Genomic DNA, 15,647 nt, shown 5'->3' with positions numbered 1-15,647 from the left:
AGAATGTTTTCACAGGAATGTGCAGAGAAGATAGAATGTACTTAATTTTGCAAGGAGGGTACTCAAGTGAACTCTGTCTAGATATGGAATTTCCTCTCCCATTTGTTGAAAACAATGTAAGTGGTGCTGTCTTTAATAAGAGTTTTTTTCTCAAACTTAATCAGTGCTCAGGAAAGGTTAGCAAGCCTGGATTCTATTCTGGCTAATCTCAGCCTACTGAAAACTCCCTCTCTACTGGGAGAATGGAATGAAGGTCCTTGAACGACTGCTTTGGATTTTTTTTTTGAGTGAATCGCTGTTCTTCTTTGGGATCTAGACTAGTTTTTTCTGAGAATGCGACAGCCCTAGGATAAGAGCAAAAACCTAGGTGCACGTGGTGCACAGAACATATATGTATAGAACAGAAAGGCACATAATGATGTTACAGCTGGCCTTACTAAACTGTGTTTAAAATGGCTCAGAAACTCTGTTTGAAAGGAGTTGTTTTATTACACCATGCCCAGTGGGCTTACATTGATTTGGAAGATTACTTAAAAATTTGAAAAGAGTGTATTCTAGGATGGTCAGTCTTCTTGACTGAAATCAAGGACTTTGTCCTTTATGAATAGCTTTGCGATTCACTCAGTTAAAGCATGCCTCTGAAGGATTCTAGTCCAATTCATTTTTATTCTGGAAGCAGTATTGATTAGCTTTACCTGAGGAATGCAGGGAATGCACAGTAGGAATGTAGTTTTCCCCTCTGTCATGCTCATGGAAAGACAGATTTTAATTTCTGTCTACTCGGGGTAGGATGTGAGCACTTGAGTTATGATAAAGAATTTCACTTTCTGCTATTGTAGTGCCCATGTAATATATCATGTGTACTCATACAAAGTAAAAATCATTACTTTATTATCTGGAAGCCTGAATCCTATTTTAAATATGTGTTAAAATGAGAATGCTTCAGAGGATAGAAATCATCTGGTAGTCTGAGCCTGAAGGAAAACATTCCAAAATGTTTCCCATAATTTGGACATTTAGATTTTGACACTTTAGCTAGAGATGTTGTCTTTGCTACTGTCTGTCTCTTGCATTTTTTTAATGAAAGTGCTGCCCAGCTGGAGAGCGATGGCAGTTCCAGTTGGTGTTGCAGATTGTAGACACAAGCTGGAGGCTGCTTCTGATAAGAGATTTCTGCTATCACTGTGCCGCCTAGAAGAGCACTTTTCCATTATTGCATTCTGTTTTCTAGGGTTTCTGCAGAAGTGAAGTACAAAAAACAGCCTTGGGGCCTTGTCAAGTCTGTAATTGAGAAGAATACCTGGGGAGGAATACAGGAAAACTTCAAACAACTTGGTGAGGCATTTTCTTCTTTGTACTGGAGTAAGGAGCTACCTTTGCTATGTACTTTTTTTTGTCTGTCAAACCTGGCTCCTCAAAGAATGGCTTGAAAAAAAGGCAACACCAAGCAGTCTTAAAGACAGAACTTCCTGTCATCAGTGTATCTGCCAGTTTCAGAGTATGAAAGAAGCCTTGTGGCTAACAAGGGGCTCTTTTATACCTGGCCGTAATGGCTTTCAGAAGGAAACAAGAGGAGCAGCAGGAAAGCTGTTATTCTCAGCTGGATATGTTTATCTCTAAGAATTTCCTTGACTGTGCCTTTGAGAAGAGAAGCAGTGGCACTTGGCAAGCTCTATGGATGTCTGTTCACAGCCTGGCCAGCCACTGCTGCAGGTTCACAGTCTAACACAATTTCAAGCCTCAGTCTAACAGTGTCTTGCAGTGCTCTTCCAGCTGCTGTCTGGAATAGCATTGAACAATCCTCCCTGGGGCTGAGTGTGCACCACTTCTGCAGAATGTTCCAAGTGCCCTCTAGAAAATAGAACAGGGGTGGAGGTCAGGGTGTAGTTCGCCAGTTACCTGCTTTAAGTGCATGTATTGGAAGGTGTGCTCGTTCCTCTTGCTGCCACCTTGCATATCTCACAATTTGTCTTCAGCTTTCTTTTTGACACTTTGGTAACCTTATTTTTTTCCACTGCAGAATCAGATCTCCTAATGGAGGAATATGCAATTAATCAGTCCATAGAAGACTCTGGGAAATTACTTGCTCTGAGACGAAGGCGACGCACTTTACACCGGGGTTTGGCAGAATCACTTCCCAAACGCTCTTCCCAGCATTCCTCTGGTGACATGGGAGTAGAGTCCCAGGGCAGCTTAATAGGTAGGAATTTTTATATATCAAGTGTTTTCCAAAAGGTATGTTCAAGAAAGCATAACTCTTAAAATAGTACAAGAATAGCATTTGTGAATGTATTGCTCTTTTCTGTGATAGCAAATGCTTTAACAAGTTCAGGCTTCTTCAAGCTTGCATAAAGTATATTTGGAGCATGTGTGATCACTTTTATCATAAGTATCTCATGAAATTAAGGCTAATATCACCTTCAGTTTCAAAACAAACAAAAATCAACAAAAATCTTAAATACTGCTCTGTATCTGCAAAGGTTTGAAAATGAGATTGGATCAGGGAAAATAAAACCTGATCCATGTAAAGTTTCTGAAAAAATTATTTTTTTCTTCAAATAACTACAGACACAGGTGATGAATTGATTGAACTTTGCCACTTGCCTCTTGGCCCTGTCATCTCAGTTTTGGCTATTGATTTTTAATGTTACGAATTCTGTTTCCCATATGCTTCTGTAATTTCTGGGTCACTGAAGCATTTCTTGCAGTTCTACTGCCCTTAGGCATGACAGACTTGGCCACCAGCATATACAACATTAGTTTCAGCTAGGGAGATGAGGAACATCTGTGCACTAGTTTGCACCAGGGAATGGTGGATTCCATGACGGAAATTGAATTGTAAACAGTGAGGTAGGAGCAAGTACACTTCCCTAAAGAGGGAGACAACGCTGAGTATAGATAGCACTGAGAGAATATTTGGATCAACAGCATGTGTAAAGGACTCTCTACCTATGTGAAATTGCTTCCTAATTACTTAATTTTGCTATTGTTGCTCCACCTTTTCAGATGAGTGTGCCTCTGTGTGCATTACAGCTTTTATGTATGTCTGTTGTGCAGGGCAGGGTGTGCAAAATCAATTCTATTTAAAGATAAGTGTGCCCACAGTGCTAGGGGCTTGGTTTGGAGAGAACAGGCACACTCTGTCCCTCAGTGTCTGATCCCTGATTCCTGCAGAATAGCAGGTGGCCTCCCGAAGGGCTGTTACGGGACAATAGATAAACCAAGCCAGTAAGGATGGGACAAGTTACAGGAAAATGTGACTGACAGATTGTCAGAAAGATGAACATGAGCAGGAGCACAAGCAGGAGAGAGCCACTTTGCACCCTGTCTCTGCTGTGCGTGACCAGCAGCACATTTGTGTGTTAGTAATGGATGGACTTCAGCCTTCTCAGGCAATTCCTGAGAAGGCTGAAGTATTGTGTTCTCCCATGCCCCAGTATTGTGTTCTCCCCAGCACAAGTGGGTAAGGGGAATTCTGATGGAAGAGCCTAACTGTTCAGCCAGCTTCTCAGAGATGATTGCAAAAATGCCTTGGTGAATGTTGGAGGTGGTCCTGTGCACCTACATGACCTGATTTTTTTTCCATTAGAAGTTGTTGGGCTATTCTGTGTGAAGTGCTGGGCACTGACATGTATCTATTTGCAGACATCCTTTAGGAATATTCTTTAGTACTTTTTAACCTCCTTCTCTTCCATGCCCTATAGGAAGGAAAAGAGATGCAGTAAGTAGGACCACCACCATCATTGTAGTAATGAGTGTCTTGTAAGTACTCACTTGCATTAAAGTGTTGCTTGACTCAAGCTCATCTTGGTTTTTATCTGTATTTGTTCCTCATTTTCATGTTAAGACTGCATGTAGCATGATAAACTAATTTGAGTGGAACATGGGGGTATAAAAGAGGAATGGATTGACTTGGAAATGACATGTGGGATGAAAATGCTGACTTGTCAAACTAGTCTACCTTACAGGTTTACTTAGGTCTGATACTATTAAAAAATAAAGTCTAGAATCTACTCATTCCTAATTTTAAAAGTTCCAAGAAGAGATACTGTTGTTATTTTTTGTTATTACCTAGTTTAATGGTAACTGCTAGGAATTGTTCAGATGGGTACTAATTTTCAGTATAGTGCTGCCCCACACCTTTTTTCTCCCAGGAGGCTGGGAGGATTCTGTTTCCTTAGCTGTCTTTAGCCATGATCTCGTATTTGTAGCATTGCAACTGAAATTGTTGAAAAATTGATTTTTGTTCTCCTCTATCTACAGTTTGCTGCTCTTGGTCTTGCTGAATATAACACTGTTCCTCAAACTCTCAAAGATAGAGCATGCAGCTCAGTCCCTTTATCATGTCCAGCTTCAGGAGGAAAGCTCTTTGAAGTGAGTTCACAATCTTTGCTTGCTTTCTTCTTCAGCTTATGTGAGAATCTGATCTAAAAAATAAATTATAAACAGTGAAATTGAGTGGTAGGTTTTCAGAAGTGGCTGCGGCTTGCTGTACTTCTGTGGTCTATGCTGAAATCCAGGGACATGTCTGACTGCATCTTGCAGTAATAAATTTCTTCTTTGACAAGCTGTTTTGGGAGAAATGTTAACCTTAGTTTGCATTTATCAGCCTGCTGTGACTCATCTTCTGTGAATATCATAGTGCTGATCACAGAACTGAAGTGTTCATCCTGTGTGAACCAGCATGTTCTCAAATGGAATGTTAAAGATTCATTTAGCTTTTTAGCTTCTCTCTGTGAGTCTCCTAAATCTCCTCTCCTTCACAAACTTCCATGTTAGGTGCCTTTTGTACTCAGGCACAGAAAGATATTGCTTCCTCTTGAATACAGTATCAAGAAAAAAGTTAAAAAACATACCCTGATTTTGAGTTTGGAAGGGATGTGGGGACCTCCCATAGTGACAGAACTGGTTAGAGTGATTTTATTCTTAAGAAGGATCATGCTTCCTGAAGTGTGGACCTTACAGTGTAAACATAATGTGAGCACAGTTTTTTCTTGGTGGCTGTTGCCTGTAAAGGTCTGAGGTACTAGCTTCAAGCAAACAGGTATTGGAATTCAACTGCAGGCAGCTTTGCATGTGGCTTTTGTAAGAGGATGTTCTCAGCAATGGCAGAGCAATGGTGGAAGAGAACAGTTGCTTTTAAAAAGGCATTGGGGTGCATGTTCCATGTTTCTGATGTAATCTCAATCTTTTTCAGCATATCCCCAGAAATTGTATCAAAAGAGGAGATACCTCAATATGATAAGGAACAGGTTAAACATGTGAAGGGAGTTTTAAGAGACTCAATTGAAATTCTTGAGCAGGTAGGTCTGAAAATCTTTCCTGGTGATGTTTGTTCTTGTACATTCTGGTGATGTTCTTGTACATCTTTTATCCCTTGTATTATCATAGCTTGATGTGGTCCGGTGCTAGATAAAGTTTTCTTGATCTGTTTTGCCCCAGGCTTGAATTTAGTTAACAGGCAGTGCTTATGTTTCTGATGTTTCAGATCGCTTTGGTTTTGAATTTGTTTCTTGGAGGGTTGGGTTTGGTTTTTTTTTTGGTTGGTTGGTTGGTTTTTGTTTGGGTTTGTTTGTTTGTGGGTGGGTTTGTTTTGTTTTGTTTTTTGTTGGTTTGAGTTTTTTATTTGACTAAGATTTAAGTACCCATGTCAATTTTCTTAAACTTGTCAAGTGCTTAAGAGATGTGTTAATGCAGTTCTGAATCATGACAAAGCAAAGACTGGAATATTTCAAAACAGATTCTAAGAACACTCAGATTAAGATTTGTGAAGTGTTTTCCCATCTTATTATGGAATTTCTTCATTCAGGTTTATCCTGGCATTTGTTCCCCACTGCTCCTCTAGATACTGGCAAGAGCTTCATGTAGCATTGATATCAAGGGGCCACCTAATCTCCAATGTAAAATAAATAATTTCTACATATGTTTCTGAGAGGCTCCACAGAATATAATCCTCCTTCACAGTAACTTAAAATTTCAGGCTCTTGTATACTACAGACAAAAAAAAAAGCTGAATATTGTTGTGTCTCTCTGATCATGAAGTCCATGACTGTTAAATCCTTATAATCCCTAGACTGAAATTTCAACTCAGTACCTGAAGGACAGTAAATTCATGCTTTAGTTTTTACTTACTACTCAGGAATGTTCTGATTTTAACTTCATTTATTATATCTTGAAATGTGATGGAATAAATTATTAGTTTAGGAAAGCTGAAAGGGGAGTTCACATGTAGCTTTCTCCATTGTTTGCTCTTTGTTCTTCCATGAAAGTACCCATGTCAATTTTCTCTGCTAAAGGAGGTTAGAAAAAGAAGCCATTTCTTACACTCCTCATTTAGAGGTGTCTCTGCTTGCACAACTGCTATTAATCTGATAATTAACCACTTTGATCACAACTTGAAAAAGCCTAAGTGCTGGAAGTTTCACTTTAGAGATGAAATTTTCTGGTTTTCATGCCATTTTTATTTTCTCTGCTTACTATTCAAACAATTCCTAATTCTGAAGTGTTAAGTGCTTTTTGAACACACAGTGTAAAAAAAGAAAAGTGAGAATTTAGCCACCTTTTTCATCCAGAATAACACTTTTTGTCTGGAAGTCCTGACGCATCTTAATGCTTGCTACCTTATGTTTTCTGAGGGTTGTCAATAACCTAAACATGTTTTGTGCACCAAAATGCACTAGGAGGGCCAGGTAGTAAAAGAAAATTCATGTTGTGCTGCCATGTTCCTTGGAGTATTTGCACTGAACATTATCTGTGACTAAAAATGAGTGGAGTGGTTTATCTTCTGTGCTGTTGTCTGGTGAGGTGTTAAGACTTTATCGTCCTGGACTGTTAGTATTTATAAACTCTACAGAGTGTAGCTGTTAGGAGAGCACAGTAAGCTGTTTATGGAAACAGGGAGGAGGAAATCACATGAAATCTTTAAAAGAAAATGAGGAGGGAGACTTTATTTTCCTGATATCTCACCCATGCAGGAGACTGACTTAAGTAATTGGTGGGGGGGTGGATTGTATCTTCACAGCTGAAGACTTCCCTTTCCATGCTCCAAAGAAGCTTTGACCACTTGAACAGGACACAGAGCAGCAAGACTGAGAGTTAATAGCCACATCAGCTTTTCATTCAAGATGCTGGAAGAACAGATGTGTGTGTGAGGACTTGTGGGGTAGGGACTGTAACTGTCTCCTCTGGACTCTTTACTGTTGCACAGAATAAAAGGTTTGTGGAAGAAGTAAGTCGGGTTCTGCGTTGCCATAGCTTGGCAGTCTTGTCTCTCTGCCAGCCTTCTTCCCTGGGGAGTCTCAATTCCAAACAGTGCAGAGCTCTTGGATCCATCCCAGGGTGAGTGAGTGAGGGCAGTTGTACTGCTGCTGAATGGATCTGAACATTTCAGAGGGGAAAAACACCCTTGGTGGAGAACTGGGCTTGTCTCTTATGAAATTGCAGCTTTTTATGTCAACATAGGAAAATGACCATCAGTGAAGAGTGTTTTGGAGAAAAAAGAATGTTAGTGGATTCACAGGCACAGGATCTTCATAGGCTTTTTTTAGCCATGGGGACCTTGTGAAAGAAGTCACCATCTTAACGATGGAAATGCCTAAGATTAATTAACAGGAAAGGGTTTGAGGTCTCTTGCATACTGCAAGCTTTGGCAGGCTGCCTTCTGCCATATGTTTCCAGCTCTCCCAGAGAAATTTCAGCCCTCGGTGTTTTCCCTCTATCGAGGGCTGTGCTTCAGCGTGGTGTGCCCACTGATGATGAAACTCCCTTTCGTGTGCTTCAAGCGTTTTCCAAGCAGGTTGAGGGAAAGAAGATGAATACAGAAAGAAAATCCCAGAAAATGCAAGGGCTCCCTCCCTCGAGTTCGGGCTGTACTAGGAGGGCAGCGCTGGCTCGGGCGGTGCACAGCCTGTGGGGCAGTGGTGCAGACACAGGTGTTGGGGTGGGGAGGGGGGTGCAGGGTCGGTGTGGAGGCGTGCGGGGGGCAGCTTTTCCCGGCCCCAGGCCCGCGGCGCCGCCCCCCCGGCCGCCACCTGTTGCGCTGTCCCTTTAAGGCAGGTGCCCCCGCGTGACGGCGGCGCCGCCCCCCGCGCGCCCATTGGCGCGCGCCGCCGTCAGGTGGACGGTCCGGGCGGGGGCACCGCCCCCCGCACACCTCGGGGCGCGCGCGGCCAATGGCGGGCGGGCGCTGCGGCGGGGGCGGGGCCGCGGGGCGGGGGCGGTGGCGCGCGCGGGGCACCTGAGGCGGCGGCGCCGGCGGGAGCCGCTCCCGGCCCCGCGGGAGGGACGGGACGGGGCGGGCGGTGGCGATGGAGGAGCCCCTCTGCTGCTGCGAGTACGTGGACCGGCGCGGCCGGCGCAACCACCTGGCGGCGTGCTGCTGCGACTGCGAGGAGCTGGACGACGGCTGCGACAGGTACCGGCTCCGCGACCCCCGGGGGTCGCCGACTGCGGGACACCCTCCCGGCGGCGGCGTCCCCGCGGGGCTGCCGCCCTGAGGGCGGGGGAGCCGCGCCCCGCTTCCCGGGAAATTTGTCGGGAGAGAGGGAGAGGGGAGGCGGTGGGAGCGGGACGGGGCAGGGGGCGGGAGTGCGGCTGTCCCGGTGCCAGCCGGCGCTGTGCTCCCCGCGCTCGCAGGTGGCTGACGTGCAAATCCCTGCCCCCGGGAACGCTGGAGAGGATCGCCGACACCATCGCGGACCGGCTGCGGGTCCCCTGGTTCTCGGGGGCCGTGAAGATCAATGTCAGCCTCGTGCCGCCGCTCGTCCTGCTGCCTGTCTTCCTCCACGTTGCCGCCCTGCACTTCCTGCTGGGGCTCATCATCCTGACGTCCCTGCCCGTTGTGGTACTGTGGTATTACTACCTCACCCACCGGAGGAAGGAACGGACTCTGTTCTTCTTGAGCCTGGGGCTCTTCTCCTTGGGATATATGTACTATGTGTTTCTCCGGGAGGTGGTTCCCCGGGGCCACGTGGAGCATTCCCAAGTGGTCACTCTCACGTGCGGGTTAATTCTTATGCTTGCAGCCCTGTCTCGAGCCAAGAAGGACCCTGGCTACCTTCCCATCCCAGCAGGCAACGAGAAGCCATCGCACCAGGGTTTGCACAACAAGAGTATTAGAGGGAGCTCCAGCGGGCTCCATGGCATCTCAGGTGCTGCCAGCAGTCGTGCTGTGAATGGGGAGGCTAAAGGTTATTGCAGGATGTCAGCTGAGCAGCCAGCAGGTGTGAAAAAGGACTGGTGCACTAAATGCCAGCTGGTCAGGCCAGCCCGAGCAGGGCACTGCCGGCTTTGTGGCAGGTGTGTGAGGAGGCTGGACCATCACTGTGTCTGGTAGGTTTTGCACGGCTGAGGCTCCCCGTGTTCTCTCTCTGAGTTCCCTCCTTTTTAAAGTAAGCTTCTTTTTTTACAGTCCCTGACAAATAGAGTTGCTTTTGCTATGTGCAAGACCTTATGACACTCTTTAAATACAGAAAGCTTTGTATTTACCCTTTAAAAGAACAGTTAGAATAACTGTTTATGCGAAGTGGGTTGAGCTGATAGCTGAAAGCTTCTACAGCATACTTCAGAATTGCTTTTACTTCTCTGCTGTTTTTCATCAGTTTGGGATTGTTTTTGTTGTGGGTTTTCTTGGATTTGATTTTTTTGCTTTAGACTTGGTCTGTAGAGCGCTAATAATCCTGCAGTTAAGTTGCATTAGCGCTCTCCTGGGGCAAGGGACTCCTGTGGTGCTGGAGCCAAGGGGGCAGTAGGGTGTAATGTATCTCAGCAAAGGATACTACCCCTGCTAAAAATTTGATGCAAACAGTCTGCTGCTGTTACCCTACAGGTCTATTGTCTTGTGTTTGTAACCTTTCTGTATAAAGTTGTAAAGTTTCCCTGAACATTTTTCAAAGTTCTTAGCCTGTGTCGACTGCAAGTACCTTGGAAATCAGGTTCTCTGACAGCTGGGGGAGGAAGAAGAAATAGAACACTGTTTCTTTTCCTTTTTTAAGCAAAGTAATCTTTTCTTTCCTTTTGGAGGATTAACAGCTGCGTAGGGGAGCAGAACCATCAAGCTTTCATCCTTGCACTCTCCTTCTTCATGCTCACCTCTGTGTATGGGATTACCTTGACCCTGCACACCATCTGTAGGGGCCGAAGTCTGTTTGTGGCATTGTTCTACTGCCCTGGGGCCTATTCTGACTACAGGTGAGATGTCTGCCTGCGAGAGCTGCAGTGGGAGCAGGCTTGCTCAGGCAGCTTAGCTCCTGTTCGTCATTCTGCTGGTTGTCAGACCTGATCACAAAGTGTTCCCTAAAAAACTCTGGAAAGCAAAGATGTGTTTCTGCTTTTGCCAAGGTGGGCAGCCTGAGACTTGGAGAGAGCTCGCTATTTATGTGCAAAAAGTTGAAGGAGCTAGGATTTGAAGTATTTATTGTGTTATGTATAGATGTACTTTTAGATATGTATGCCCCATCCCAATGCATGTAATGGTCTGACAGCTTGGAATCCACATGCTCTCTCTCCCTCTCATTCCTTACTATTTATCTAGTGAATGTCCTCCAAGCTATCTGCCTAGAACATGCTCTGTCTGGCAGGGAAGGTGGTGGGAGCTATTGCACATGAGTTCAGAGATGAGCACTACCACAGATGGGCAGAGTACTGATAGTACTCAAGTGACTCTTCCTTCCTCTACTCCATCTCATGACCTGTAGAGTGAGAGCATCCTGGGGTCCTTAAGTAAGGCCTGAGCACCATTACAACACGAAGAGTAAAGAGCTAGGTTCTGTGACAGCAATGTGTAAGAGTAGCTCTGCTAGCAGTAAAAGCTCTCATTAAGTAAACCCTGAAGCTTTAATTTTGAGAAAGCCTTTAAGGATTATCTGATGAAAGCAGCAAAGTGAGATCACTGTGGCAGATGTAGACAGGGATTTGAAAGGATAGTGATTACCAGGGAAAGTCACTTTAAAGCAGCTGCTCCTGTACTAAATGGCTTCCTTCCCATCTTTTTCCCTGCTGCCAGCTCTGCTCTGTCGTTCACCTGTGTGTGGTACTGTGCCATTGTAACAGCTGGCATGGGATACATCCTCCTTATCCAGCTGTTGAACATCAGCTACAACGTGACTGAGAGGGAAGCTCGGCTGGCTCTGCGGGACAACACCGGGCGCAGGCTGCTGGGTGGGTTAGTGATAGACACTGGCCAGTATAACAGGGGACTCCTGTGCAACTGGGGCCACTTCCTGAGCCTGGGGGCTTCTCCTCCACAGCGCTCTGCCGAGGACATCGTGTGACACCCCTCGTTCTGCAGATGGTGTTCTGTCATGGCTCACTGACTTTGTTTAGCAGGGGAGCAGCCCCTCCCACCAGGACTCCTCCTCACACAACCTTTCCTCGTGGTCATTATGTGGGCTATCCCCTCACTGACAACAGCAGATGTTTTCCCCGGTGGAATGGTTCTTCACATGCTGTCAGCCAGCAATAGGATGCAGAAAGCAGTAAGCCATATGTGCAGGTGGGGAGAGGAGGAGCCTGCTGCCTTTTTTCACCATGGGAAACAGCAAGAAGAGCACAAGGTTTTGAGAACTTGAGTTTCCCTTAGATGTTAATACTGGCATCAGGAGGAACCTGCTGCTGGGCTTCAGAGAGTGCACTGGTTCCTGCAAAGGTTAAGGAATCCCTGGATTTGTACCTATGTGTGCCATTTTGGATGTCAGAAGAGTGAACTTTGGACACACTAACAGATGGAGCCCTGCAGAAACTGGGCTCTTTGGCTAGAAGAGACTGTCTAGGCAGTCACTGGGCAGTGCTCTCCTCTCTGGTGCATTTATTTATTTATTTTTACAATCTCTGATTCCATCCAGCTGTGTACATGCTTCTATTAAGTGCCTTTGTGAGCTACATTCCTGTAGGACTTTGTACAATCCCTTCACCTCTTGACCCCTAAAGTTATTATTCCATCCGTGTCTGTCTAAATGAGTGAAAAGAGATCCTGTTGTTCTTTCTGCAAGCTGGGTCTGTATTGGTTTGAAGGCTTTGCTCATCTCCTTCAAAGTGTTTCTGCTCTGATTATGGGTTGTGACATGTGACAGCAGGTAAATACACCAAGTAAGGAGTTTTGAAGCAACATGTGACAGTGAACTTTGAGGGCAAAACTAGAGTGCTGTCTGTCTGGTATTACTGTAGCTTTACCTTCATCCTATGTCTATAGGGAGAAGGGAGTCTGTGGGAGAGTAGGCAATTCTGCTAGCAGCATGTTTGGTAGGTAGCATCTTGGTTGTATTGCTGTCAGCACAGTGATCTTGTCTTCTCTCAGCCCGGTTACTGTGGAGCTGCCTGACTATAGATCTGATTTCTCAATCTAAGAAGCCAAGGAACAGATCAACCCTAAGGTACATAGGAAGAGATGGAGGATATGTTGGAGGTGTTTGTTTTTGGGATAGATGACCCCTACTGGCAGGTAAATGAACCTGTTAAAATATGCTCTGCAAGAGTGCCATCTTTTCCTCATCAGCCTGCAACTGTATTATGGCCTGGACTCGAACTTCAGCCAAAATAACAAGGTTTTGGTGGCAGTGGTTTCTGGATTTCATGGGTGGGTTTTTTTTGTGGCTTTTTGGTTTAAGCCCTTTATGTATGCCGTTGGCCCTGCAGTAATAGGAGAGGTCTGGCTGGAAGAGCTGGGGACTGTGGCACAAGAATTTTAGGTTGGGCCTAAGTTGCAAAAGCGGAGTTATTTGTTCCTAGCTGTGGTGTTTTCAGACGTGTGCGTGGGTCATGCCTGCCCCTGAGTGCATGGGCATGGCAGGCAGCTGGGGGATGTTGGGTAAGTGATGCACATTCACTGTGCTGCTGTGCAGTAGTTTGAAGAATAAATGGATGGTGCATGATGCCAAAAGAAAGCAGGGGCCGCCCGTTGGGATCCCTGCCATATTTTTGAGTGCTCCTCATGATATGTCCCATTTTAAGGTTAAGACTGTGTTGCTTTTTGCACTGTTTGGTTTCCTCAAGTGGCACATTTTATAACCAGCAGATAATTAAGGAGCAGCTGCATTTGGAATGTGGCTATACAGTTACTGAATTTCCCTTATTTCTTTCCCCTTTTCATCCAGTAAAGCAGTTCTTTATAAGGAGGTAAAGGGACAGCTCTTTTGCTTCCTACCTCTAACCAAGCACAGCAGAAAGTTCTGACTGCTTTCTTGACTCTAATGTGAATAAAAAAGTATGCAGCTGGACTGCAAAGTGTTCCTTTATGACCTTCTGTTTGGAGCTTGAAGCCTGATCCTAGGAGTTCAAATTGAGACAAAGTTGCTTCCACTTGAGTTGTCTGTAAATGTTTCGATGGCACATATGTATATTGTGATGTCTGCTGAGATGATGTCAAGCTTGGCAACCCTGGAGATAAGAATGCTGTGGTCTAGGAGGATCTTCTTAGATCTTACCCTGCTGGCACTGAGGAATATAAAGGCAGAAGGACCTTCTGTGCTAAACGAACCTCTGCAGTGGAGACAGCCAATTTGTCCGTCCCTGTGTGCTGCATGCACAGGAATCAATCAATGCACCCACAGGCTGAACAAGCTCTGGGAGCTTTTGCAGGTTTGAGATAAGGGATTTCTCTGAGTCCTGCTACTCCTGGTTGGGAGAAAGCAGGGCAGATCACAGGGTGCTTCCCTGGCAGTGCTAACCCTGTGGTGCTCACTTACTCCCACAGGCAGAGATTGGTTTCACCTTTGCAGCCTGTCTGTCACTGTAGCCTTGTCCCTTGTCTCTTAGTGAGTGGGAGGTTTCATCTGAACTGCTTACACTGAGACTCTCTCTGTTCTCCCAGGCAGCGTGGAATTTGGACTGCAGATAGGAACAAAGGACCTGAGACTAATGTAACCATTCCATACCTTGGTCAAACATGCTCCAGCAGAGTGGGGACAAAGTGCTAAAGTAAATTTCATTTTTTGCATTGGCTCCAGGGGAACTGAAACCAGGGCACTAAAAGATTGCAAGGATGGAGTTTTTTTCTAGGAGGAAAATGCAGTGCTATTTCCTCAGTGAATAGGAGGTTCAGGTGGCTATAATCTGTATAGTAATGGTGACTGTTTCTTTAACGGCATGGCATTGGTTTACCTCTTCTTCCTGATAGGATTTGCTTTGTGAACGCATTGGGAGATGAGAAGCATAAAGTAATGGGATATTTTAAAGGCATCTAAATGGGCGGAAGAGTTTCAATCCCTTCAGATGCATACGTGGGAACTCTCCTTTTAACATCCCCGAGAATTAGCAGGAAACCCTTGGAGGGTAATGCTTCCTTTCCAGTTATTGCAAGGGCAAACTGTTGTGATCTGGCGTGCTCAGGAACAGTTTATTCTCTGAGTAATTTCCTGCTGAGCTTGGTACTGACCATGCTGGTAGAAAAATGTTAAAATCTAGGCATACAGACAGTCAGAGTCAGTCCTTGGGCTCCCTGTGTTAGTAGCTGCCTAGATCCATGCTGCCTGGGGGTTGGAGCAGTGGGAGCAGCCTGCATTTGACAGGGGACTTGTGGGTTGTGTGTGGCCTTCAGGCAAGGACCAGTGTCTCACCTGTAAGCTGTATGCCTGGCAGTGCAGAAAACAGTACCCTGCTGGCTCTTGATCATTTTCCCTGTGTGTGAAGAGAGGACCTAAAGCTGACCAAGAAGAGGGAAGGATTTTGGTAATAGCCAGCTCTGATGTTTTTCCACCCAGACTTTAAAAGTTAGTTTATCTTGCTTTACCCATGACCTTTTAAGAGGCATTTGTTGTTTCACAAATAGTGTGGACTTCTGCAGACCAGGCAGCTCTTAGGGGCCCAGGATTCTGATTTTGCTGGTGTTGTAATGTTACACCCTCCGTGTCCAAGTGCCATCACCCCACTGTTTGGTGTCTGTAGTAGGAACAGTGCATCATTAGATACATCCTGTAAATGGTGGCTTGGCACTCTTTAACTGTGTCTTCCTGCATTGTGCTTTTTTGTAGGCAAGTCACAGGTCCCCATGTTGACTGTTTCTCCATTTAACTTGTCCTCAAATGACAAAAGTCAGTGGTGAGCCTGAGCTGGTGCTGCTTGTGACTCCTAATCACATTTCAGCCTTCATGCTATGATGGTGCTTTTTTTTCCCTTCAAAGTAGGTTGCTTTCAAGTGTCTTAATGAAACCATTTGCTGTAAAATTTCTTCTGAATATAAAATGGATACTGCCTCACTGCCTAATGTCTTAATCATGTGCTTGGTTTTTTCCTCCTATATGAATGTATATTGCCTCATTAGGGCAGGAAGCGTGTGTGATTATGGATGTGTTTTCCTGTATTCCTTTCAGTGAAAAGTTCTACAGTTACCTAGGATTTTTTTTTTTGCCACTACCAGGAGGATCCTGCAGCAAAAATCTGTTTGCAGACAGGTGAGCTTCTTTGTGAAATGTGGGAATTCAGCCTCCCAAGATCTTGTCTTTATGGAATTCCTCTACTGATAATGTAAAGAGTGATGGGCTCTAGAAGAAAGTGGAAAGTATTTTTTTTTAAACCTGAGCTTTAGGAAGAAATTTTGTGAAACATTTGTGAGCTTTTTTGAAGAGACTGATGTGTGTATGTTTATGTCCATTTTGCATCATGTTCAGTGTTTCCAAATGGGTATCAAATGAATCAAAATAAATTAATGGAAATGA

The 15,647-nt window shown here is 45.0% G+C and overlaps 2 protein-coding genes across 7 annotated transcripts in view; both read left to right on the top strand.

The window, feature by feature from the left end:
- Positions 1 to 7,232, top strand: part of GRAMD1C (GRAM domain containing 1C) — a 51,819-nt gene extending 44,587 nt beyond the window's left edge. For 4 of the 6 annotated variants that reach the window (XM_077174298.1, XM_054655076.2, XM_077174299.1 and 1 more), the window contains exons 13-18: positions 1,232 to 1,335; positions 2,021 to 2,200; positions 3,705 to 3,762; positions 4,264 to 4,374; positions 5,198 to 5,303; positions 7,022 to 7,232. In XM_077174298.1, coding sequence (XP_077030413.1) covers positions 1,232 to 1,335; positions 2,021 to 2,200; positions 3,705 to 3,762; positions 4,264 to 4,374; positions 5,198 to 5,303; positions 7,022 to 7,099 — 637 coding nt within the window. In that variant the 3' untranslated portion in view covers positions 7,100 to 7,232. Of the gene's footprint in view, positions 1 to 1,231; positions 1,336 to 2,020; positions 2,201 to 3,704; positions 3,763 to 4,263; positions 4,375 to 5,197; positions 5,304 to 7,021 lie in introns of those variants that run through there. The other 2 variants (XR_013181021.1, XR_013181022.1) reach the window with 2 other exon arrangements.
- A 979-nt stretch (positions 7,233 to 8,211) lies between these two features.
- Positions 8,212 to 15,647, top strand: ZDHHC23 (zDHHC palmitoyltransferase 23). The gene is made up of 4 exons (XM_054628310.2): positions 8,212 to 8,413; positions 8,635 to 9,330; positions 10,021 to 10,188; positions 11,003 to 15,647. The coding sequence occupies exons 1-4, from the start codon at positions 8,307 to 8,309 to the stop codon at positions 11,268 to 11,270; spliced, it is 1,239 nt and encodes a 412-aa protein (XP_054484285.2). The 5' UTR covers positions 8,212 to 8,306; the 3' UTR covers positions 11,271 to 15,647.

Source organism: Agelaius phoeniceus, chromosome 2 (assembly GCF_051311805.1).
Source record: "Agelaius phoeniceus isolate bAgePho1 chromosome 2, bAgePho1.hap1, whole genome shotgun sequence".
Taxonomy (NCBI): Eukaryota; Metazoa; Chordata; class Aves; order Passeriformes; family Icteridae; genus Agelaius; species Agelaius phoeniceus.
The sequence above is the reverse complement of the archived record's forward strand: the minus strand, read 5'-3'. Positions and strand labels throughout refer to the sequence as shown.